This window comes from Molothrus aeneus, chromosome 1 (assembly GCF_037042795.1).
Source record: "Molothrus aeneus isolate 106 chromosome 1, BPBGC_Maene_1.0, whole genome shotgun sequence".
Classification (NCBI taxonomy): Eukaryota; Metazoa; Chordata; class Aves; order Passeriformes; family Icteridae; genus Molothrus; species Molothrus aeneus.
In genome coordinates, this window is record NC_089646.1 from 148,269,512 (window position 1) to 148,294,550 (window position 25,039).

General features: G+C 49.0%; 1 protein-coding gene across 1 annotated transcript in view; it reads right to left on the reverse strand.

The window, feature by feature from the left end:
• Window positions 1–5,612: 5,612 nt before the first annotated feature.
• The window catches only part of COL22A1 (collagen type XXII alpha 1 chain), a 207,546-nt gene continuing 188,119 nt past the window's right edge, over window positions 5,613–25,039 (reverse strand). The window contains exons 59-64 of the mRNA XM_066566730.1: window positions 24,431–24,475; window positions 23,970–24,149; window positions 10,844–10,910; window positions 9,005–9,187; window positions 8,544–8,621; window positions 5,613–7,585 (exon numbers count right to left, since the gene is read on the reverse strand). Of these exons, the coding sequence (XP_066422827.1) occupies window positions 7,398–7,585; window positions 8,544–8,621; window positions 9,005–9,187; window positions 10,844–10,910; window positions 23,970–24,149; window positions 24,431–24,475 (741 nt within the window). The 3' untranslated portion in view covers window positions 5,613–7,397. The remainder of the gene's footprint in view (window positions 7,586–8,543; window positions 8,622–9,004; window positions 9,188–10,843; window positions 10,911–23,969; window positions 24,150–24,430; window positions 24,476–25,039) is intronic.

Here is a 25,039-nt window from a genome sequence, read left to right on the forward strand (position 1 = left end):
ACCCCTACACCATGGAGATACCATTTTTTCTTGTGTTGCACTTGCTCTGGCATATTTAAAAGCAAATTTTTATTCCTTGCTGTCAAAGGTTTTGTAGATGTGTAAAATGCCAGGTTTATCCCAAGCCACTCAGCACAGCATGTGATGTTGTGAGCAAGGCATTCTTCTGGAAGGAGAAAATTGTGGGTTTGAAGCCTCAGGCTGAGAAAACCAACCTCTTTTACTTCATCCTCTAATCCTTAAGCCTTTCACCTAAAAAACTGCTTAAGACAGCCATTTCAAATGCTTCTTAAGGAGAGAGATCTCCTTGAGATGGAGACCCACAGGCCATTAGAGGTAGAAGACAATGTGTTAGAGGTGTAGTCTAAGCAGGTCTACTAGGTGAGGTCTTGTGAAGGTCAGGTCTTGCACATCAGCTTTGCTTTCCCAGCCTCCTCAATTCTGATTATCTCGGGCCAGGATGTTCCTGAATTTGCTGGAACCTGTGTTCCAGCACCAGGGGAGTGTGTGGCTGCACAGCTGAGTGAATAGTAGTAGCTGTCTGTTCAGACAATGCTGGCAAGAGGATTTGGGGATTCTTGTTCAGCTCTCTCTCTTACTTTCTAGATTCTAATGCTTTTTAATTGGTTTTCACCCTGAAATACACATTTTAAGGCCTGGCATATACCAGCTATCACGCTTGACTTGGATTCAGAGTACAAATACCATAATAATTTTGAAATCAAGCAATGGATTTCTTCAAGATAAATTTCTAGCATCTGTAAGAGAAAACTGTATCACTTTGCCTGTGAGGCTGCTTAGCCATGTTAGGCTCCTGGGGTAGAATCACAGAATTCTTTGGGTTGGAAGGGACCTTAAATACAATCTAGTTCCAACCCTTTTGCCATGGGTAGGGATGCCATCCACTAGACCAGGTTGCTCAGGTTCCCATCCAGCCTGGCCTTGAAACTTTCCAGGGATGGATTTTACATGAAAAAAATTCAGCAGAACTTGAGAGAGTCTAATAATTTTTCATAAGCATGAATGGGTACAATAACTTAGAAATATCTGTATATCAGACACAAATGCAGCAGCCAAGGAAAAGTGAGACTTTCACTTGCAGAAGGCTGTTTTCCAACAGACCTCACAAATAACTGTAAAAATAAGATGAACTCCCATCAAAAAGGTGCTGAAGAAGTTTTTGCACTGACAATAATTTCAGACTTGGGTGAAAACCATCCCCCACATTGCTAAGGGGAAAAATGTGTCTCTAAGAACACATTGTCAAATACATCTGTCCTGTGAAATAAACCAAATTGCTGTATGTGCTGCCTTCTGTTTGAACATGCTTTTCTCTTCAAATCCAAACCCAAGTCTTTCAGACAGCATGTCATGCAGAGACAAAGGTATTGTCAGAAAGAAGTTTCTGAGGGTTTTGGCATTATTCTCTTGCTGCATTTTTTCAAACCTGGAGTTTGACCCCATGCTTTCCTTTATAAAGGTGGCAGGTTCTTCTCTTCTCCTTGCAGGACATCCATCTTCCTGATGCTGATAGGAATGTAGGGAGTATGATTAATGTTCCTAATTGTCCCCTTATGCTTTCTACATGAAACTCATGTCACAAAATGTAAAGTACCAAGAAAGAGCCTGCATTTTCAACACATAATCCCCTAGAGACCCAGCAGGATGGTCTCCTTCTCAGTTCAGACAAACTTCAACAATGTTGCCAGCATTAATATTGTGAAGCCAAGCCCTGCAAGGTAGTCAGACGTTAACTCTTACAACAAAAACCTGCTTTGCAAAGCAACTACCAAAAGCAGTCTCCTCTTCATCACATCTTCATGCTTTTCTAAGCAGTTGTTCCCATTTCACAAGTCAGACGACAAGATCTACCATATATGTGACTTCCAGGTTTAAACCAAATCAATGAAATTAAACAGGCTTTTTCTTGGGTCAACTTCACCATTTACAAAGGTATTGAAAGAAAAATCCAAACCCTGGTGGAACCATATTGCCCTAAAGGCCTCAGCTACCAAATTTGGTTCATAGGAGGCAACTGGGTGGCTGATGAAGAGATTCTTCCTCAGCAGTTCTGCAGAAGCAGCAGCAAGAAGGACTCCTGGTGGTTTCTGGTGGATGCTCACCCCTGCATGGGGCTGCAGACTGGCAGGAGCCTGCCTTCAACTCCAGACTGGCTTCATCCTTATGCTGCTCTTCCTGCCATGCCATGGAGAAGCCACCTTAACCCTCCTCAGCATGGGGCTCCAGCTCACAGAGGCTGAAAGTAGATTTATTTTCAGTCTGTCTTGTAACTGTTGAGTTAGTACAGTAATTTTAAGGAAGTTTTCATTGCCCAAGGACAGTCCAAGTTCCTGCCATAACCTTGCCCCTCTCCCTGTGAGTAGCCTGGCTGCTGGTCACGGAGCAGCTGACCTGCCATCACCTGTGACATGAATATCCCCACACCAGCTCAGGGGGAATGTAAGTAACTGAGGGTGGAAGATAAAGACAGCTCCTAAAAGATCTCTTTTCCATGGAGATGTAGTTAATGTAGGTAACTCCATTCTCATCCCACGGCCACTGGAGCTGACGGGGCTGGCTAGCCGCTCCTGGAGTGACCGGTGGAGACTACAAATCCCACCACTCCCAGGTCCTCTGCGAGAACCCCTGGGTAGTGGCTCCATCTGCGGCGTGGTGACGCAGGCGAGAGCAGGACAGCGAAGGAAGGAAGGAAGGAAGGAGTGGACACGCGTGTGGACACCAAGGCGCTTTATTGACCCAGGCAGGGCCAGTAACGGTGTCAGGGAAAAACCATTAGGGAGGCACTGATAAAGGGGAAGGGTGTAACGGAAGGAGACACGAGGGACCAATGAACGAAGCCCAGGGGAGGAGCGAGGGACACAACTGAACCAATAGGAATGGCCCAGGGGAGGGAAAAGGCTCAGGGGACAAATCATATGTTAGGTAAGGGAAGATTGATGTAGAAATTTCTCGAAAGGAAAGGGGGTTGGTTACATTGAGGGACAGGTAACTGGTGGAAGGAATGAACCATTACGAGGGAGAACATGGGGGGAACTGAGGGTCAAACCAAATTCTTAACTTATAAAAAATAACCAACTTTACAATAAACCCATATAAAACACACGATGCTACAGGTAACACAGCTCTGAGTGCTGCAGTTCTTTAGGATAAGCTGAATGGATCTCCAGGTTCTACAGCTCTCATTGGAGCCACCAAAATGCAGGTCAAACCACAGCTTGACTCCTTAAAGTCAAGGAGCTGGACTTTGATGATCCTTGTGGGTCCCTTCCAACTATGGATATTCTATAGTTCTATGTTCTGTGACTCTGAATCTCACCATGAGAGACTGAGCATGGCATTGAGGGACCCAAACACAGACATTTTTCATTATTTGATGTGCTCTCCCCTGGGGTCACCCACTGAAGCTCTGGAAAGGCTCCCCTAGGTCCCACATCATACCTGCCAGTCCCTGTCAGTGTCTCTGGCCCCATGTATTGTGCATGGTGACACCCAGCCATTCCTAGGCACCAGTCCTACAGAAGCTGTCAAATGCAATCTTTAACAGGGCAGAGCTTGGCCAGTTTCCACATTAAAAGGCTGAATAAACAGAAGACTCTATTTTTGGGGGCTTTTTTTAAATATAATTTTTAAACTTTTTTTTTAATAGTTGCTCAGAATGTAAAATCTGTGTTCATCTCCTAACCAGTTCTGTGGCCAGAGCACAGAGTTTGGGCTTAGCTGACACAGTGTTTTTATTGTCTCTATGGAAAGAAAAAAAAGCCCACAGGCATTTGATACAGCTTCCAAAAAGCAGCTAATTCAAAACTGTTTAGAAATTGTTAAATAATTTAACACAAAAAAAATATTTTCCCCAATGATCCTGTTGCTTTGTTCTGTCTCTGTAATTTGTTTATTTGACAGGCAAAAATTGAATGAAATAATGGTTTGTTTGCTATAATTACTGTAATTTACAAATGATTTAAAAATAGGAAAAAAAAAAGAGCAACTGACAGTGGTGCCATAAATCCCATGTGTTCCTTTTAAAAATCTGAATAATATATTGTCTCGCTCTCTAATGCAATTTTAGCAGTATATTGCCACAGGGCCAAAACAAAATCCAACCGAAAAATCAGTCTATTCCCAGGTTTAAACCTCAGACTCAGTGAACAGAATGGTGATTTACCACACACTTGGTTGCAGACACAGGAACACTGAGATGCCAAAGCCACAACTTTCCCTTACTCAGGGTTGCTTAGGAGAGAGCCACCAGCACTGTCCCTGTCCTACCTGCCACCTCCTGGCTGTGTGTTCACCTGGCACAGTTCTGGACAGACAATGCACACACTGTCACCTGCTCAGGCATAGAGGCACCTGCATTTTCTGGAGAGCAGCTTCTGACCATGCCCAGGGCTGTACTTGTAGGTTTACTGGATTCCCAGATGGCAGATCTACTTTGGAAAGTAATCTCAGGCCACCTTTACAAAGACTGAAAATACACACAAACAGACTGAAGCAAAAACTGTGGTAGTTTTTGAAATCCTCCAAATACATCCTCATTTCTTACCTCTTATTGCAAGTGTCCTTTTAGGCACATTCTTGTAGGGCTTGCTTCTCTAAGAGGTGGCAGCTACAGAAACCTCCCTTTGATGACTAAAATCTGGGTGAGTACAAACATGGGTCTTGATCAGGGTCTGCAGCTCATGTACTCTGCTCACTAACGACAGATTCTGCCTGGTAAATGTCATTTAACTGGCTGGAGAGAAAACAAGGTTTAAGAAAAAGCAGGGAAATGGCACCCACTGAATTCAGGGCACAGAGACAGTCTGGGGTGTCTCTGGGAACAGACTGAGCAGATAGCCATATGCTAGGGAATATGCTGAAGCAAAGGGAATTAGGCTGTGTCCCCTTTTACGGGTGGAAAATGCTCAGAGATGTAGTCTGTGTCTAGCTCATGCAGATTTTTCAATTGCTATTAAAGATGCAAGTGTTTCCCTTGTGTTCCAAATACAGACTCTTGGAAATGGCTCCCACAGATGTTCAAATTAAACAGGTTATCAAAAAAACCCTTTCATCTCCTTCAACTGGATGCCACTGCATTGTCTCACCTACTGTGGATTGCACTAGATGACCCTTAGAGTTCCCTTCCAAGCCAAATTATGCTATGATTCTATGACCTCACAGGAGTTAAAGACCCTGAAATTTGTTTAACAGAACATCATTATGTAGGTTCCCTTCTCATGGTGCATTAGAATATACTGAATTCTATGACATGCATGGCACATCAGACACACATGATGAGAGCCTGTAGAAACGAAGGGGTCACCATCATGACAGGAATTAAATGTCACATTTGCATGGCACAATTAACATGTTTGACCTCCATAACACTTGTTCATTACCACCACATTTACCCAAAACAATGTCTCTTCCCATGTTAGGAGGTGCTCTCAAACAGGGACCCTTTTCTGCCTCACCACTGGAGGGAGGAAATCTCAGCCTGGACTAAGAAGAAGGCTTCTGTCAAACATGTGATCAGTATGTTTGCTTAATACTAAAATCCAGCAAGCTAACCCAAGATGCAGTACAGTAACAGATATACCATTGAGAGTTACTTAAAAGTGGTAAGCTTTTACTTCATGGTATTTTCACTTTAATTGGTCTTTCCACAGCAAGAAACACAGTAAAATCAAATCAAAGAGTTTATTTGCATAGGAAATAGCAAAAATAGCACCATTAAGAGCTACACAGTAAAGACTTTGTTTAACCCTGGCATTTGTACTTGTTATTTAATTTCATTTTTCAGTAAAGCAGAGGCAAATTTTATCTGCTACTGGGTGAGAAAAGACTCCAAGACTGGCAAAAGCTTATCTCAGCGCTTTAGCCTCAGGGTATGATTCTGGGCTGGTTATCAACAGCTGTGGCTTCTGCTTTGGCTGGCCAGTTTGGAAGCACCATGCCATATGGAGAATGTGTTAGCAGGGCAAGGTGCCTGTTTTCTGTCTCCAGAAGAGCAGACCAGATTCCCAAACACATTCAGCACTTAGTGCCTGTGTCAGGTCCATTACTCCCATCTCTCACTACAAACTGCTTTGTGCAGAAGAGGTTTGAAAACACAGCTGCTTTGCTGGCTGGCACATATCTGAGGCCTGATCACTTCTCAGATCTGCACTTGGTGGGTGGGCATGGCTTGGTCAGAGGGTTAAGCTCAGCTATTGTGAAGGTCTTTTCAGACTCCATCCCCTTTTTACTTTGTCTTTGCACTCTCAGGTTGATTTTGGCAATTAGCTGATAGGGAGAAATGGCCACTGTCTGGCTTGTTGCTTTCACCATCAAACACAATTTCCCCCATGTTTATGAACATTTCTTTGCTCTGATCCTTTCATCAAAGATCAGCATCCTCCTAGACCAGGCAGCCAGCACTATGCACCAGCCCTCTAAGTAACAAAACTTGCCAAGTTATTGTCATAATGAATCAACCAAAACAGTGAATTGGGTCACAGTTGGCTTCCTGAGTTTTTAATACCAGGGGGATTTCTATGCTGCTCTGGCTGATTTTTGGGTGAAGCAGTGGTAGGGAGCTGTGCATGTGCTAACATTGCACAGGGGATTTGGCATCCTTGACCTGACAGAGGATAACCTTGTAAATTCATCTCCCTGACAGAGGTAAGTAAGCTCCACTTCTTGGAAAAAAACTCTCCAGTACAGAGAGGTTGAGATCTTCTGTGTATCCCTTCAGGCCTTTACTATGAAATCCCACATGACTCCATGAAAAAGTAGCTCGTATAGCATATTGATTCATTTATCAGCAGAAGAATATTAAATTTAACAGGGAACTTCTGGAAAGCACACACTAGCTGTTCAAAATTGTCCACTGGGAGTTGGATATACTGGAGACACCTTTTCCAGCTTTGGTATGACTTTATCTTCCTCCCTGCCATGTGGATGGCAAATAGCACCAACAATCCTGTGCCTATGTGTCACAGTTAATGCTCTAGGCTGCAGGATTTCATTTGAGCTGAAAGGGTGAGGGATAAAGCTTTGAAAAAATTAATCAGATAACAGATAAAAAATTTGGCATTGGAATGGTTTTGCATAAACAGTCAGACAACACATTGCTATTATACGCTTTTCAAAAGAGGAAAAAACCCACTTATTTTTAGCAATTTAATATGCCCTGATGTTAGAGAAAACAAACAAAAAAATAAGTTCACATATCACATCAAAGATAATAATAATAATAATAATTATAATTCATAAAAATAATCTGACCGACCGGCAGCATTTGTTGGCTTTAGAAGGCCTCCCGCGAAAGAAACGCAGCTGAAGACATTGGAGAGCTCTTGGCAGGTGTGAGGAATTCAAGTTTTCAAAACAAGTCTGGGGGTGCTCTCTGCACACTATGGCCCTTTGACATTGGAGGGCCGGGCAGCCAGGCTTGCATAGTAAGCGCACTGAGAGGGGTCACACTGTCCATTGGCTCCCGGGGGCCCCTGGGGACCTGCCAGACCTGGCACACCAGCTTCACCTTGAGGGCCAGGAGGTCCTGGCATCCCATCTTTGGCATAACCAGGCTCCCCTGGGAGGCCTGAAAGAGAAACAAAATGCCCTGGTGAGTGGCACCAGAGTGACACACCCAGCGTGCAGTACTAAGCAGTGGAACATCACAGGAGATGGCTTTGCTGCCAAACTGGGATGCAGACAGCAGCTTCCATAGGTTTGGATTTGGCTAGGATGTATCTCAAGGATACAACCAGAGTGTCTCCTCTGAAATAAAGATTTCCACTCCCTATGGCAACCTTGGGATGCTCAGCTCCAATATGGCTGCTCTTCTGCCTCCATGCTGAAGTTATGGAGATGCGCAAGACAACTAACGACATACAGTTCTCACAGAGAGGAGGTGAGAATGGGAAAGTGGAGGCAAGAGCCAGCCTGATTTGATAATTCACTGGTGCAGAGCGTGGTGGGCACATTGTTATTTGAAGGCAATGCAAGGCCAGTCTGCCAGATGCAGACAATGGGGTTATGAGGGCTTCCCATAGTTCCTTTCCCAAGAAAGCAGTGAAGGCAAAAGTTATCAATGGTGCCTAATTTCAGACTGCAGACAAACTGTATTTGCTGCTGCTTTGTCAGTAATAGTAAAGCAGAAGCTGTATCCCCAAGGCACAGGTGTTCAATATGACCTTTCATAATATCTGAAGCTGCCTGAACCTCTGGGTTCAGCTTGGTCACAGGAAGACTCTGCCAAGGACAGAGAAAACACTTCACAGTGCATTTAATAATTAAAGCTTCACTTTGGATTTGACCCAAAGGTCAGTTAACTTAGCTGTGACTGAGATAGTTCATGGTACTCATTCATCAGGCTGAGGAAATAAAAGTGGCCAGATGTGATGTTAATGATACAGTTCTTCCCTTTGCGCCACATCCTACAGAAATCGTGTCTGTTGTTTTTATGTCATCCTGATCATCTCTCCAGTATAGCAGAGACCTATGTCCTGGCAGTGGTTCTAAGTGATGTGTTTTGTGAGGTGTTCTGAATAACACACCTGGAATTCCTGGGGGACCCATTTCCCCTCGCTGACCAATGCCAGTGTCTCCTTTCTCCCCCTTTGCTCCTCTTTCTCCTGTAGAGAGGGAAAGAAAAAATATGAACTGATGAGCATGGTTTACAGAACTAAGCACTAGTATAGGTCTTCCATCCACATTGAAGCCAATATATTTGATAAAAACAGTTCCTAATTATGGCCAATCCTCTGAAAGAGGACATTAAGTGGGAATGAAGACTTGCCCTACTCTAATTCTGGCTAGAGGTGCAACACACCAGCAATTGCTGGTCATATTCAACACCTCTGGTTCAACAGAGGTAGCTTCCAACACCTGCATTTTGAGGACAATTTATAAACTGCTAAAAGGAAAGGTTTAATTTATAAATTACTAAAAAGAAAGGCCAAAGTCCAGTGGACACATACTTTTATTGGACTGCTCCAACACACCATGTTTCACTTACCTTTGGGACCAATTGGTCCAGGTGGCCCTTCAGACCCAGTCTGCCCAGGCCGGCCAGGCTCCCCAGGAGGGCCAGTTCTTCCTGGGAGTCCTTCCTTCCCAGGGGGACCAGGAGGTCCTGGTCTGCCATGGGATGCTTTTACCTGTGCAGGCTGTATCTGAGCCAGGATGTAGGGTAACTTTACTGTGAAGAGAGGAAAATGGGTTAGACTAGAAGGACTATGCTCCAAGAAATGGAGAGGCAGAACCAGGGGCCCAGTAAAGTCCCAAGTACTGTCACAGATCAATTTTCCAGGGCCACCTCTTTTCTGTCCCCCCATAATCCATGATTGTGACTCCCTGATCCTCTCTAAATTGTTTAAATCTCATTTCTTGGTAGCTTTGAATTTCTCCTAAATTCCATACTTTATGATAAACCTTTCTCTCATCCTCTGCTCCTTGTCCTCCAAGTGTCTGAAATGTCTCTTCCCTTTAGTTGTGCAGATGGTGGATCCCTGTTAAACTGGGACCACTGCTGCTCTGAAAAGGAGAGTCTTTTCCTACTGCTTCTGTGATGCCGAGATGCTACATGGCTGGTCTGTAGGGAGAAAGCTTTTCTTGTTCCCAGCTGTTCCAGGCAGGCACACACTGCCTGCCACCTCAGTGCTAAGACCCTGAACAATCATGCTGGTTTTGGCTGGGGTGGAGTTGATTTTCTTCATGGTGGCTGGTATGGGGCTCTGTTTTGGATTTGTGTTGATAATACAGAGATCTTTTTGTTATTGCTGAGCAGGGCCCACACAGAGCCAAGGCCTTTTCTGCTTTTTGTACAGCCATGCTGGGGAGGAAATTTGGGGTGTTGGGAAGAGACACAGCCAGAACAGGTGACCCAAACTGACCAGAGGGATATTCCAGACCATGTGACATCATGCTCAGTGTACTAAGTGAGGGAAGGAAGCAGGGACATTTGCAGTGATGGTGTTTTTGTTCCCAAGTAACCATTACCTGTGATGGGGCCCTGCTCTCCTGGAGATGGCAGAACACCTGCCTGCCCATGGGAAGGAGGGAGTTAATTTTTGCTTCTGGGTGCAGCTTTTGCTGTACCTATTAAACTGTCTTTATCTTAACCAATGAGTTTTCCAGCTTATACTCTTTTGATTCTCTCCCTGATCCTGCTGGTGGGGGAGAGAGTGAGCAGTGTGTGGGCCTTGGCTGCTGGCTGGGGTTACACCATGACAGCAACCTTGAGAGCTCATAAAACACTCAGCATCACATAAACATTCTACAGAACAGAGGGAGAAGAGTGTTCTATCTTCTTTTCATTGATCTTAAATGCTTTCAGACTGGTGTGGATATTGAGGACTGAGAGTGTGTAAATAAAATCTGTGAAATGATCACCCTGTTTACCTGTGATCTTTACTACAGAACAAAATGCCTGCAGCTGTGTGTCAGCTGCATCAAGAGCTGTATGAGGACTACAGCTCTGCATCTCACTGTCAATAGGGTCAGTAGTGGTCTGCAATTCTCATACTTTGAGAGAAACAGCAGTCCATATCTCCTCCAGCCCCTCTTCCTATACTGATGAGTATCATAAGTCATAGGCAAAAATCATGAACATTTCTTCTCCAGTTGGCCCCTCAAAAGAAAGTTTATGATCTACTCTGATTACTTTCTGTGCTATTGCTGGGAAAATCAAAGCCTGGGGAACTGTAAAACACATATCATATCACACATCTTCCAAGCAGGCTTGCTGCAATTCTATCTTCCTTAAGCAGGAGAGGTTCAGGTACCAGCACAGCTCTGGAAAGCATATTTCATACTCTCAGATCCATCTTCTGGCTTCCTGGTACTGATTACTTACCATCTAGCTGCTTGGATAATTCCTCTTGGATAAGTCTCCTCAAAGTCTCTAGAGATGGGGGCTCTCCCTAAAAAGTCAGAATCACAGTGATGAGACTAGATAACCACAGTAAAGGGATCAGATAGTTATAGGACAAGGGGGAACAGTTTTAAACTAAAAGAGGAAAGATTTTGATTAGATGTTAGAAAGAAATTCTCTTCTGTGAGGGTGGCAGGGCACTGGAATGGGTTGCCCTGAGAACCTGCAGATGCCCCATCCCTGGAAGTGTTAAAGCAAGCTGGGTGGGCTTTGGAGCAACCTCACCTAGTCGGTGGCATCCCTGCCTATGCTGGGTGGGCAGTTGGAAGTAGATGATCTTTAAGGTCCCTTCAACCCAAAACACTCTGTGGTTCTGTGATGTGCAAACTCAGACCTTCACAAAGGGCTCAGCAGGTGCCATGTCATCACCCACAGCACACACAGGGACGCATGGTCTGCCTAAAAGAGGAATGTAAAGGGGCTCAAAACAATCACAGAATCAACTGGGCTGGAAAAGACCTCTGACATCATGAAGTCCTTGACTGAACACCACCATGTCAAGTAAACCATGGCACTGACACATCCAGTCTTTTCTTAAATGTCTCCAGGGACAGTGACTCCACCACTTCCGAGGGCAGCCCATTCCAGTATCTAATTATCCTTTCTGTGAAGAAATTCTTTGTAGTGTCCAAAATAAACCTCCCTGACACATTTTGAGATTATGTCCTCTTGTCCTATCACTAGCTGTGTGGGAGAAGAGACCAAACCCCATGTGGATAGATCCTCCACCTAGGCAGTTATAGAGCCTCCTATAAAATCTCCCCTGAGCCTCCCTTTCTCCAAGCTGAACAACACCAGCACCATCAGTCTTCACAGGAGTTGGGCTCCAAATTTTTCACCATCTCTGCTCCCTTTTCTGGAACTACTCCAAAACCTCAATGTCCTTCCTGGATTTAGGGGCCCAGAACTTGACACAGAATATAATGTGGCCTCCCCAGTGCCCAGCACAGAGGGACAATCACCACCCTTGTCCTGCTGGCCACACTAGTGCAGACACAGAAGACCAGGAGGCCACCCTGCTCCTTGCCCACCTGGACGTATGCCAACTCACATTTGGCTGATGTTGGTAAGCAACCACATGGACTTTTCCACTGGGCCCCTTTCCAGCTACTCTGCTCCCAGCCAGGAGCACTGCAGGTCCTTGTTGGGACTCTGAACAGGACAGGGCACAGAGGACACTGCTAGTGACCAAATGCCAACTCGTTGCAGCTCCATTCCCAGCCATTGTCTGGACACAGCCATCCTGACAGTTAAGACAGCCAAGATTGCCCCTGCCCAAGCTCTGGGCTGACGGCTTTTCCAGGACTGTGCTGTGGGAGAGGGAGTCAAAAGCTTTGCTCAAGCCCAGGGACACTCCATCCACCGCTTTTCCCTCAGCCCTGAGGAGGGTCACTTGCTCCTCAAAGGACATCATGTCTCACAGGCAGGACCTGCCTTTCCTAAACCCACACTGGCTGGGCCTGATCCCTCAGCTGCCTTCTCTGGGCCCTGTAGTCCCCCTCACGATGATCTGCGCCAGAACCCTGCTGGGCCCTGAGGTCAGGCTGACAGGCCTGCAGTTCCCTGCATCCTCCCTGCAGCCCTTATGAGCATGGGTGTCACACAGCCACCTCCAGCCATGTGGGGGACATCGTTATTGTCCAGGACTGACATTAAAGGATGGAGAGCAGCTTAGTAAGCCCTTCTGCCTGATCCCTGAGCACCCTTGGGGGACTCCCAGCCAGCTCCACTGACTTGTCAGTGTCTCAGTGGCTCTGCAGATCACTAATGATTTCCTCTAGGACTGCAGGGGGTCTGCTCTGCTCCTGGTCACTGTCTGGCAGCTCAGGGGACTGCTTGTCCTCTGGAGAATGGATCTGCCTGTTGAAGACTGAGGCAAAGAAGACCTTCAGTAGCTCAGCCTTTTCCTCACCTTTCATAACCATATGCCCACCGCATATTCAATAAAGAATGAAGATTTTCAATGGCTCACCTCCTTTGTTGTTAATCTTTGTAAATGAACACTTTTTAATTGTTTTTTACAGTAGTGGCGAGGTGAAGTGCTAATGATTTTTGCCTTCCTGATTTGTCTTTCTACATGAGGTGGGAGCTAAGGGGTGGGACACCTGGTGGGCTGGGTGGGAAAAGCAGATTGGCAGAGCAAAGGGCATCTTTGGGGATGTTTAGGAGAGGAACACACAAGGTGGGAAAAGGGAGAGCAGCAGGTCATTGGGAGAGGAAGTAGTATAGGAAAAGTCAAGGGGCAAAGGCCTAAAGAAGGCCTTTGTGACCAAGGACGCCATGTCTCTCCATGACAAGGGGTGGCCGTGCCCACCAGGCCTTTGTGACCTGCAGTTGCATCGTGCCCAGAGGCCATTGTGACACAGGCCCATGCCATGACCTGGAGGGCTCTTGTAGGGCCAAACCCCTTGTGTTGTCACTCTCAGGAGAGAAGCTCTCTGAGGAGGCAGCAGTTCTCTCACGAGGTAGCAGCTCCTTAGAAGGAAGCAGCGCTCCTGGGTGATCTTGGCCAGTGTTGATCATAGCACTGCCAAGATGTCCAAGAGACATGACATGAACCCAAGCAGCCAGTCCCGTGAGCGGCAGCCGCTGCTGTCCAAGCGGCAACAGGTGAGGGACGTGAATGGAGGGAAAGGCTGCAGTGGGACCTGGGAGAGGGCTGGGAGCAGAGAGCGGCAGGCAGGACGGGCTCCAGGCCTTGCTCTGGGGAGGAGCCGGTGCCAGGATGGCCTGGGTGAGGGAATGGCCCAGAGACAGCGAGTGCAGCTGGGAACCCAGCCTGGGCCTGGCTGCTGTGGTCAGCACCTGCCTTGGGGCCAGAGCTGGGCTCACCAACATGAGGGGGGACAGTGTGCCCACAAAGCCGCCTCCATCTCATGCCTTCCCCTGCTTCCCACAGGTGCCCCAGAGGCCACCGCAGGCAGCGGCGGAGGTCACATGGGTGACTGTCACATCCCTCCACGGGAACAAACTGCTCCCTAGACAGGACACCCAATGGAGACCAAGAAGACTTGGATCTCAGGAGGAGAGCCTGGAGGGAGGGCACTCACTGCCCCTCAGTGGCACAGTCACACGGCCAGCAAGGTTGTCCGTGTCAGACTTGCCGCCTCTCCATGGCCCTCCATTGATGGTGACACCTCCATGGCAGCTCAGCCCTCAGCTGCCAAGAGCAGCCTCGGCACGGATCAAGCTGCCCCCTCTGCCAGCAGCCCCAGCAGCCTCTGGGTCTTCTCCCAGAGGCAGAGCACAGTCTGCAGGCCACGTAGCCAGCAGCCACCGAGACCTAGTGCCACCTTCTCCATGGGGCACTAGGGCTGCTTACGGGGCCCAGGAAACACCTTCCCTGGACAGCTCAGCTGAAAGGCTCTGGCGAGGGTCAGCATCACGGCAGGGCCATCGCCTGCCACCCCTGCGATGGGCAGGTGGCACGCTGCTCCAAGCAGGGACCCAGCCTGCCTGGAAGCACATGGAGCACAGCGAGACAGAGGGGCTCACTGAGGTGCAGGAAGAGCACGGTGGCAACACCAACGGAGAGCCATTTACAGGCTTTGCCCCGTGCCTGTTTGGAGAAAGGTTCACCAAGTCCCCCTGCACTCAGGAGCAGTCAAGTCTCTGCCAAGAGGCAGATGCAGGGACCCAGGTGATGCACAGAGCTCCCGGCTTCAACAAAGACTCTAATGCAGACAGTGAAAACTCCTCTGAGCTCCTGTCTCCTGCCTGGTTGCCAGAGCAGCAGTCTGTCTCTGACAACTCACAGGGCTGGGAAACTCCTCCAAAAGAGCCAGAGGCCAAGTGGCAGGAAGAAGAACTCCCAGAAAGAAAGGCTTCTGGAGACAGGGACAGTAACTCACAGGGTGCATCGCTTCCCCCTCTCAATAAGGAAGAGTCAGAGGCAGCAACTTCTGACCTGGACAAAGATCCCTCAGACAAGGGGCACAGCAAGCTTTTCCCTATGTCAGAAGCTGAGGAAACCTCATGCTTCTCAGCTTCTCCCTCATCTGGAAGCTCCTGTGAGGAGAGGGGAACTCGTCAGCTGCCAGAGCAAACAACACATGGCAAGCTGATATGCACGGGGCCGGAAGAGGATTCTGATCATCTCCTGAAAATTGAGGCAGAGGAGCTGGAGAAGTTGGAGGACGAGGTCCTTGCTTCCCTGGATGCAGAAAGCCCCTGGGTCCAGCACAGCCTTTGCAGCTGGTCCAAAGACTGTAAAGGAGAGACTGAAAACTACGCACAGCTCGTGCCTCCTGACCTGTTTGAAGAGCTGTGGTCTCTCTTCAACAACGAGGATGCATCATCCAGGGACACTCAGCTAGACCAGCTGCTGGCAAAGTGGGAGGAAGAAGAGCTCCCTGACAGACAGAGTGCAGGAGAGGGGGACAGTGAGCCAGAGAGCGAGTTGTCCCTCCCACTGCAAGAGGAGGGAGCAGAGCCAGCAGCTTCTCCCCTGGACAGGGATCCCTGTGAGGAGGGGCACAGTGAGCCTTTCCCCATGGCACTGCCAGAAGACTCAGAGATGTCTGCAGTTTGTGCCTCACCTGCTGATACCGTGGAGGAGGTCAATGCTGCAGGCATGGAGGCTGGCTGTGCCCAGGCCACCTCTCCCCAGGAAAAGCCCTGTGGGGCTGGTGTGCTGCCTGGGGTTTCCCCAGTGCTTTCCCAGCCCCTGGTACACCAGGTCCCTGCTTCCACTGCTGGCATAGCCACAGTCCCGCAGCCCCTGGCCCCACGGCCATGGCGCTCCATGGCCAAGACGGCCCGGCGGGCTCTGCGCCGCCTTTTCTCCCTCAGTTGCCTCAGGGGGCAGCCGGAGGAGTGAGCCCAGTACCACCACCGGGATGCTCACCAAAGATGACTGCTCGCCCTCAGGCGACAAGTTGCCAAAGGTAGGTCCTGCTACCCGCCCTAATCCTGAACTCCAAGCCAGCAGCAATGCAGCAGAAAGATTGAAGAGATCTGGTTGAGGAAGGATGAAAGCCCTGCCCTGTAGAATCCCACAGAAGCTGACTCCAGGCCCAGTCTGCATTGAGGGCTGCATCCCTCAGGCTGCATTAGGAGCTGAGAAATGCTCCTTGGGCCTCAGCATTGAAGGTAAAGGAAGGCAAGCCTGTCTTCCTTTCACATTAAAAATAGGAAAATGCCTCCCTGGATACCCCCAGTATGGAATGGAGAATGATACCCCGCAAGATGGAATGGAATGGATATCCCCAGTATGGATTGGTGTTGACCCAGAATACCAGCACCTCCAAAAAACCACTTGGACCTCAAGCACAGAGTAGCCCAGTATGAGGAAGGACTGACAGGACTCTGCTGGAGCCAAGTGGCTTGGATTGTCTTCTGTTCAAACTCTCCTTCACTCCAAGTTTTCCCCTTCTTTTTGTCTCACCCTCCTCTTTCCCATCCCTCTCTATCTCTGTATGCCACATTCATAGTTAAATAAAATCCCCATTGTTCACTTAGGTAGATGGTCTCCTTGGCACTTAATTCAGGCAGAGGCATCTCTCACTAATCGCATCTTAACCGTGGCACACATCTGCACACAGCACTCGAAGTGTGGCCTCCCCAGTGCCCAGCACAGAGGCACAATCACCTCCCTGGTCCTGTTGGCCACAGTAGTGGTGATACAGAATGCCAGGAGACCACTGTGCTTCTTGCCCACCTTTGCAAGCAGTGGCGGACGGTCAGCCTCTGTTGGCCAGCACCTCAAGGGCCTTTCCTGCTGGGCAGCTTTGCAGCCACTCTGCCCCCAGCCTGGAGCACTTTAGGGGCTTGTGGGAACATGAGGGCAGCACCCAGTCCTCATTCTTCTTGACCCTTATTCTGCTGGCCTCACACCATCAATCCTGCTTGTCCCCTGCAGTGCCTTCCTACGCTCCAACACATCGACACTGCCACCCACCTTGGAGTCATCACAAATTTACTGCTGAGGGTACCCTCAATGTCCTTGTCCACATCTGCAGGACACTGGACAGGACTGGGCCCAGGGGACACCACTGGTGACTGGATGCCAACTCAATGCTGCACCATTCCCCACCACTCTCTAGACTCAGCCATCCTGCCCAAGCCCTGGGCTTACAGCTTTTTCAGGACCTTGCTGTGGGAGATGGAGTCAAGGGCTTTGCTCAAGTCCAGAGAGACTCCATGCACCACTTTACGCTCAGCTCCGAGGCGGGTAACTTGGTCTTCAAAGGACATCACGTGGCTCAGGCAAGACCTGGCTTTCCTAAGCTCACTCTGGCTGGGCCTGATCCCTTGGCTGTCCTCTATGGGCCGTGTGATGTCCCTCACGATGATCAGCACTATAATCATTCTGGGCCTCAAGGTAAGGCTGACACACCTGCAGCTCCCAGCATCCGCCCTGTGGACCTTTTTGGGCATATGAGGCCCATTGCCACCTCCAGCCATGTGGGACCTCCCCAACAGTCCAGGACTGATAATAATGGATATAGAGCAGTTTAGTGAGCTCTTTTGCCTGATCCCTGAGCATTCTGGGGTGACTCCCAGCCAGCTCCACTGACTTGTCAGTGTCTCAGTGGCTCTGCAGATCACTAATGATTTCCTCTAGGACTGCAGGGGGTCTGCTCTGCTCCTGGTCACTGTCTGGCAGCTCAGGGGACTGCTTGTCCTCTGGAGAATGGATCTGCCTGTTGAAGACTGAGGCAAAGAAGACCTTCAGTAGCTCAGCCTTTTCCTCACCCTTCATAACCATATGCCCACTGCATATCCAATAAAGAAAGAGGATTTTCCTTGACCCTCCTTTGTTGTTAATCTTTGTAAATGAACACTTTTTAATTGTTTTTTACAGTAGTGGCGAGGTGAAGTGCTAATGATTTTTGCCTTCCTGATTTGTCTTTCTACATGAGGTGGGAGCTAAGGGGTGGGACACCTGGTGGGCTGGGTGGGAAAAGCAGATTGGCAGAGCAAAGGGCATCTTTGGGGATGTTTAGGAGAGGAACACACAAGGTGGGAAAAGGGAGAGCAGCAGGTCATTGGGAGAGGAAGTAGTATAGGAAAAGTCAAGGGGCAAAGGCCTAAAGAAGGCCTTTGTGACCAAGGACGCCATGTCTCTCCATGACAAGGGGTGGCCGTGCCCACCAGGCCTTTGTGACCTGCAGTTGCATCGTGCCCAGAGGCCATTGTGACACAGGCCCATGCCATGACCTGGAGGGCTCTTGTAGGGCCAAACCCCTTGTGTTGTCACTCTCAGGAGAGAAGCTCTCTGAGGAGGCAGCAGTTCTCTCACGAGGTAGCAGCTCCTTAGAAGGAAGCAGCTCTCCCGGGTGATCTTGGCCAGTGTTCATCAGAGCACTGCCAAGATGTCCAAGAGACATGACATGAACCCACGCAGCCAGTCCCGTGAGCGGCAGCCGCTGCTGTCCAAGCGGCAACAGGTGAGGGATGGGAATGGAGGGAAAGGCTGCAGTGGGACCTGGGGGAGGGCTGGGGCCAGAGACCAGCAGCCAGGCCTGGCTCCAGGCCTTGCTCTGGGGAGGAGCCGGTGCCAGGATGGCCTGGGTGAGGGAATGGCCCAGAGACAGCGAGTGCAGCTGGGAACCCAGCCTGGGCCTGGCTGCCATGGTCAGCACCTGCCTTGGGGCCAGAGCTGGGCTCACCAACATGAGGGGGGACAGTGTGCCCACAAAGCCGCCTCCATCTCTTGCCTTCCCCTGCTTCCCACAGGTGCCCCAGAGGCCACCGCAGGCAGCGGCGGAGGTCACATGGGTGACTGTCACATCCCTCCACGGGAACAAACTGCTCCCTAGACAGGACACCCAATGGAGACCAAGAAGACTTGGATCTCAGGAGGAGAGCCTGGAGGGAGGGCACTCACTGCCCCTCAGTGGCACAGTCACACGGCCAGCAAGGTTGTCCGTGTCAGACTTGCCGCCTCTCCATGGCCCTCCATTGATGGTGACACCTCCATGGCAGCTCAGCCCTCAGCTGCCAAGAGCAGCCTCGGCACGGATCAAGCTGCCCCCTCTGCCAGCAGCCCCAGCAGCCTCTGGGTCTTCTCCCAGAGGCAGAGCACAGTCTGCAGGCCACATAGCCAGCAGCCACCGAGACCTAGTGCCACCTTCTCCATGGGGCACTAGGGCTGCTTACGGGGCCCAGGAAACACCTTCCCTGGACAGCTCAGCTGAAAGGCTCTGGCGAGGGTCAGCAGCAAGGCAGGGCCATCGCCTGCCACCCCTGCGATGGGCAGGTGGCACGCTGCTCCAAGCAGGGACCCAGCCTGCCTGGAAGCACATGGAGCACAGCGAGACAGAGGGGCTCACTGAGGTGCAGGAAGAGCACGGTGGCAACACCAACGGAGAGCCATTTACAGGCTTTGCCCCGTGCCTGTTTGGAGAAAGGTTCACCAAGTCCCCCTGCACTCAGGAGCAGTCAAGTCTCTGCCAAGAGGCAGATGCAGGGACCCAGGTGATGCACAGAGCTCCCGGCTTCAACAAAGACTCTAATGCAGACAGTGAAAACTCCTCTGAGCTCCTGTCTCCTGCCTGGTTGCCAGAGCAGCAGTCTGTCTCTGACAACTCACAGGGCTGGGAAACTCCTCCAAAAGAGCCAGAGGCCAAGTGGCAGGAAGAAGAACTCCCAGAAAGAAAGGCTTCTGGAGACAGGGACAGTAACTCACAGGGTGCATCGCTTCCCCCTCTCAATAAGAAAGAGTCAGAGGCAGCAACTTCTGACCTGGACAAAGATCCCTCAGACAAGGGGCACAGCAAGCTTTTCCCTATGTCAGAAGCTGAGGAAACCTCATGCTTCTCAGCTTCTCCCTCATCTGGAAGCTCCTGTGAGGAGAGGGGAACTCGTCAGCTGCCAGAGCAAACAACACATGGCAAGCTGATATGCACGGGGCCGGAAGAGGATTCTGATCATCTCCTGAAAATTGAGGCAGAGGAGCTGGAGAAGTTGGAGGACGAGGTCCTTGCTTCCCTGGATGCAGAAAGCCCCTGGGTCCAGCACAGCCTTTGCAGCTGGTCCAAAGACTGTAAAGGAGAGACTGAAAACTACGCACAGCTCGTGCCTCCTGACCTGTTTGAAGAGCTGTGGTCTCTCTTCAACAACGAGGATGCATCATCCAGGGACACTCAGCTAGACCAGCTGCTGGCAAAGTGGGAGGAAGAAGAGCTCCCTGACAGACAGAGTGCAGGAGAGGGGGACAGTGAGCCAGAGAGCGAGTTGTCCCTCCCACTGCAAGAGGAGGGAGCAGAGCCAGCAGCTTCTCCCCTGGACAGGGATCCCTGTGAGGAGGGGCACAGTGAGCCTTTCCCCATGGCACTGCCAGAAGACTCAGAGATGTCTGCAGTTTGTGCCTCACCTGCTGATACCGTGGAGGAGGTCAATGCTGCAGGCATGGAGGCTGGCTGTGCCCAGGCCACCTCTCCCCAGGAAAAGCCCTGTGGGGCTGGTGTGCTGCCTGGGGTTTCCCCAGTGCTTTCCCAGCCCCTGGTACACCAGGTCCCTGCTTCCACTGCTGGCATAGCCACAGTCCCGCAGCCCCTGGCCCCACGGCCATGGCGCTCCATGGCCAAGACGGCCCGGCGGGCTCTGCGCCGCCTTTTCTCCCTCAGCTGCCTCAGGGGGCAGCCGGAGGAGTGAGCCCTGTGTCAGCACCAGGCAGATTTCCAAAGATGACTGCTCACCCTTAGGCGACAAGTTGTCAAAGGTATGTCCTGCTGCCAAACCTAATGCCTGAACTCCAAGTCAGCAGCAAGGCAGCCGGGTCAAGGAGAGCCGGTTGAAGAAAGATGAAAGCCCTGGCCTGTAGAATCCACAGAAGCTGACTCCAGGCCCAGTCTGCATTGAGGACTGCATCCCTCAGGCTGCATTAGGAGCTGAGAAATACTCCTTGGGCCTCAGCATTGAAGGCAAAGGAAGGCAAGCCCATCCTCCTTTCACATTATAAATAGGAAAATGCCTCCCTGGATACCTCCAATATGGAATGGAGAAAGGTGTTGACCCCCGAACACCAACACCTCTAAGAAAACAACTGGGAGCCCCAGAACAGAGTAGCCCAGCATGAGGGAGGACTGACAGGACACTGCTGGATCCAAGTGTCTCAGACTGTCTTCTGCTTCATCTCTCCCTTACCCTCTGTTTTCCCCTTCATTCCATCTCCCTCTCCTTTTTCCTATCCCTCTGTATTTCTCTACCCCACATTAATTTTTAAATAAATCCCCATTGTTAACTTTGGTAGATGGTCTTATTGGCACCTTAATTGGAGGATCGGCATGTCTCCCCAATGGTGTCCTAACAGGGTCACACATCTGCACACTGCACTCGAGCTGTGGCCTCTCCTGTGCCCAGCACAGAGGGACAATCACCACCCTGGTCCTGCTGGCCACACAATGCTGACAGAGAAGGCCAGGAGACCACTGGCCTCCTTGCCCAACTGGACACAAGCTGGCTCACATTTGGCCACTGTCAGCCCCAGAGCCTTTCCTGCAGGCAGCCTTCCAGCTGCTCTGCCCCCAGCCTGGGACACTGCAGGGCCTTGTGGGGACATAAGGGCAGAACCCAGGCCTGGCTCTTCTTGAACCTCATTCCACTGGCCTTACACCATCCATCCAGCCTGTCTACATCCCCCTAACAGAGCTTTCCTACCCTTCAGATACTCCATCCACCTTGTTGTCATCACAAATTTACTACTGAGGGCACCCTTGATGCCCTTGCCCACATCAGCAGGACAAACACTGAACAGGACAGGACACAGGGGACACCCCTAGTGATCGGATGTCAACTCATTGCAGCTCCATTCCCCACCACTCTCTGGTCACAGCCATCCTGACAGTTCCTAAGCCAGCCAAGAGTGCCCCTGCCCAAGCCCTGGGCTGACAGCCTTTCCGGGAATGTGCTGTGGGGACAGAGTCAAATGGCATTCTCAGTTTCCAGCCTTCTGGCAAACCATGGGTCAATGGTTTAAGCAGGGAGCCTGGTCTGAGGGCACCAGTTGCAGCACTGTTCCCATCACCATCTTTAAGAAAATCTCCTTCCTATGCACTCATAGGAGAAGTTGTACAAGTTACATGAGGAATCATCTCTCCCCTACCAGATCACAGTGGAGATACTATGTTCTATTCCATCACGGCATGTTTCCTTGCAAAGAGTGCATGTGTCCCAAAGGTTCTAATGCTGGCTATCTGGACTTCCTGGAAACACTCATATTGGATGTATCCCCTGCCAACAGGCCTTATCTCAGGAAACAGAAGCCAGTTTATGCATATGATACCTATTCTTCCAAACCAGTAGAAGGTTTTGTCTGCTTTCAGGCTGTTGAAGGGAGACAGGGCAAGTGGCTGTCTGGCCTTGGCCCCCTACCCAGCTCCCAAGGCACAGTATCTTTCATCCTTTCTCTTAATTCTTTTGTGCTGCTGCTGTTGTACAGCTGTAATAGCTGTAAAAACTCAAAGTAATGTGAACTACAACTCTGGATGATGCAACTAAAAAAATTATGAAAGCATTTTTTATAGGTGGAAGAATTTTTTAGATTGTAAATAATAATAAAAAACAGGTTTTAGGGTTGCCAGGCTCTTGCCTTTGTAAGAACTCAAAAGAAAATTGCAGCTATGCTTAAACAATAAACCATTTTCAAGCAGAAAGATCAAGTATTTTCTTTTAGAAATCAGAAAGTGAGATGTTCCACTCAAAATATACTTTTCATTTTTTTTGGCTAGAATAATTTTTTGCATTTCTGTCAGTTTTGAAAGTACTTCTGGTCAACCTAAAGACTGCATTCTTTTGTGCATCAACTGCTTGCAAAAGTGTTGCTTTTCCCTCACCCTTACTCTTTTAACATAAAAGGATGCAGTTTGTGTTCCCTATGTTTATGAAAACCTAGTGAGCTCTTCTGAATCAGAAGTTATTCTTCATTAAAAAAATGGTATCTTATTAAATAACTAAGTGACATTTCAATTTTAATCAATAGCATTGCTGATAAATACAGAATTGGTCCATTTACCGCCTCCTTCCTGACACAAATTTTGCATGAGAAAACGATGTGTCACTGGTGACAAAAGAAACAATTTTATCATTAAGTACTAAGCATTTTTGATGGCTCTTAGTGTATATCCCACTAAGTAAACATAATTGCGGAGCATACTTTAAAGGCTTAAAAATTATCTTTTCAAGTTTTAACCCCATTAGTTAAATTAAGTTTCCATAATCATCACTTGATTTCAAACACAAAGAAATGCTTTGTCTAAAATTTAGTCAGTTTTTACATCAGAGATTATTCTCTGTTTATTCTCCTCAGAGATGATCTCCAATTCGTTCTCAGGATAGGAACAGTGGCTTCACTGCTGTTGGTAGTTTTTCTCATTCTGCAACATAAACCACCCTCAGGCATTCTCAGTAGTGAGACTGTTTCCCAGCAGGGGGAGGAAAAAAAAAAGAGGGAGAATATTAAACAAAAATAGTATTTCATGAATTCTGATGAGCTGACTACAGGACTTCCAGGAATAGAGCAGTGACCTTTCCATGGCTCAGCATTTTTTCTCTCGTAACAACCAGCAGCAGAAGAAGGTATTGGTCCTCTGTATGAACTGCTACACATTATTGCCCTCATAGAAAGAATCTTTTTTTACACTCCAGTGCCACGGCCAACATCACAGGACCGGATTTAGGCATTTAGGGGTAAAAGGTGTCAGCAACTGGCCACACTGACTATGAGTCTGGATTATTTAGCTCCCCTGAAGTGCAAGTCAACACCCACATAAGCCTTTCCTAACTTCCATCCATGGAAGCGTCTGAGGCTGGGCTGGACACAGCTTGGAGCAACCTGGTCTAGTGGAAAATGTCCCCATTCATGGCAGGGGGGGTGGAACTGATGGTCTTCAAGGTTTCTTCTAACCCAAACCACTCTATGATTCCATGATTCCCTGATCCCTTACACAGCTCCCCTTTATGGGTATTAAGAGCTGAAAGCACTGCCTCCCCATTAAAACATGCTCCTGCTCCAGTTTCTGTCATCCTCAGTGTACTCTGAGGCACTTTTCTGATCCCTGTGGCAGCAAAAGTACTGTACAAAGCTTTTTTCTGGCAACCTTACCCTTGGTCCTGGAAATCCTGGCTGCCCTGGAGGACCAGGAGGTCCAACTTGCCCAGTGTCTCCTGGAGGTCCGTGGGGACCCATCAGTCCTGGATGGCCCTTGTGGCCAGGTATCCCAGGATCACCTGGAGGACCCTTTTCTCCTCGAAGGCCTTTTTCACCTTTGATGCCAGGTTCTCCCTAAGTGAAGAGAAGGACATTACCACCACAAAATAAGAAGCAAACTTCTGATTTCCAAACACAGAGAAACACTCACAGCTGAGCTGGCAAAGTTGCTGAGTGCAACATCTGGTGCACTACAAATGAATCACAAATTGCTCTGATGGAGAATGATTAAAGAGACCTGGAAGACTGAGAAGCACTGGCTTCACTTTTGAATGACCTCTGCCCCCAGGCCCCAACTCAGAATACCTCTCTTTATTTCATCATAATGAAATAACTGGTAATGTTCTCCAACTTACCCTCTCTCCTTTGGAGCCAATTGCACCCTGTTTCCCTGGTGTGCCCTGCAAGAAAATAAAGGTAAGCATAAAAGAACCATCCATAATAAGAGTAAATAATGAAACATATGCCTTTGTAATGATTCCTGTGACCCCAGGAAAATTTATTTCCATGACAACCCCACAGTTTCCTGAGAGCTTTCTCTTTTGCTCTCAGTTATTAACAATTAAAGGAAAAATAAACCAAAACAAAACCCAAAAACCAACCAAACAAAAAACTCCAAACAAACAAAAAAACCAACAAAAACCCCCACCCCAACCACATGACAAGCAGGTTGAGGAGGGTGATTTTCTCCCTTCACTCCCCTTTAGTGAGACCCCACCTGGGATGCTGTGTCCAGCTGTGGTGCCAGAATATAAACAAGGCCATGAACCTGTTAGAGCAAGTTCAAATGAGACCACAAATATGCCCAAAGGGCTGGAGCACCTCTCCTGTGCATTCAGGGTGAGAGAGCTGGGGTTGCTCAGCCTGAAGGAGAGAAGGTTCTGCAGGAGCCTTCGAGTCCCTTTCAGTACTAAAAAGGGGTTTATAAGAAAAACAAACTTTTTTGTCAGGGACTGTAGTGATAG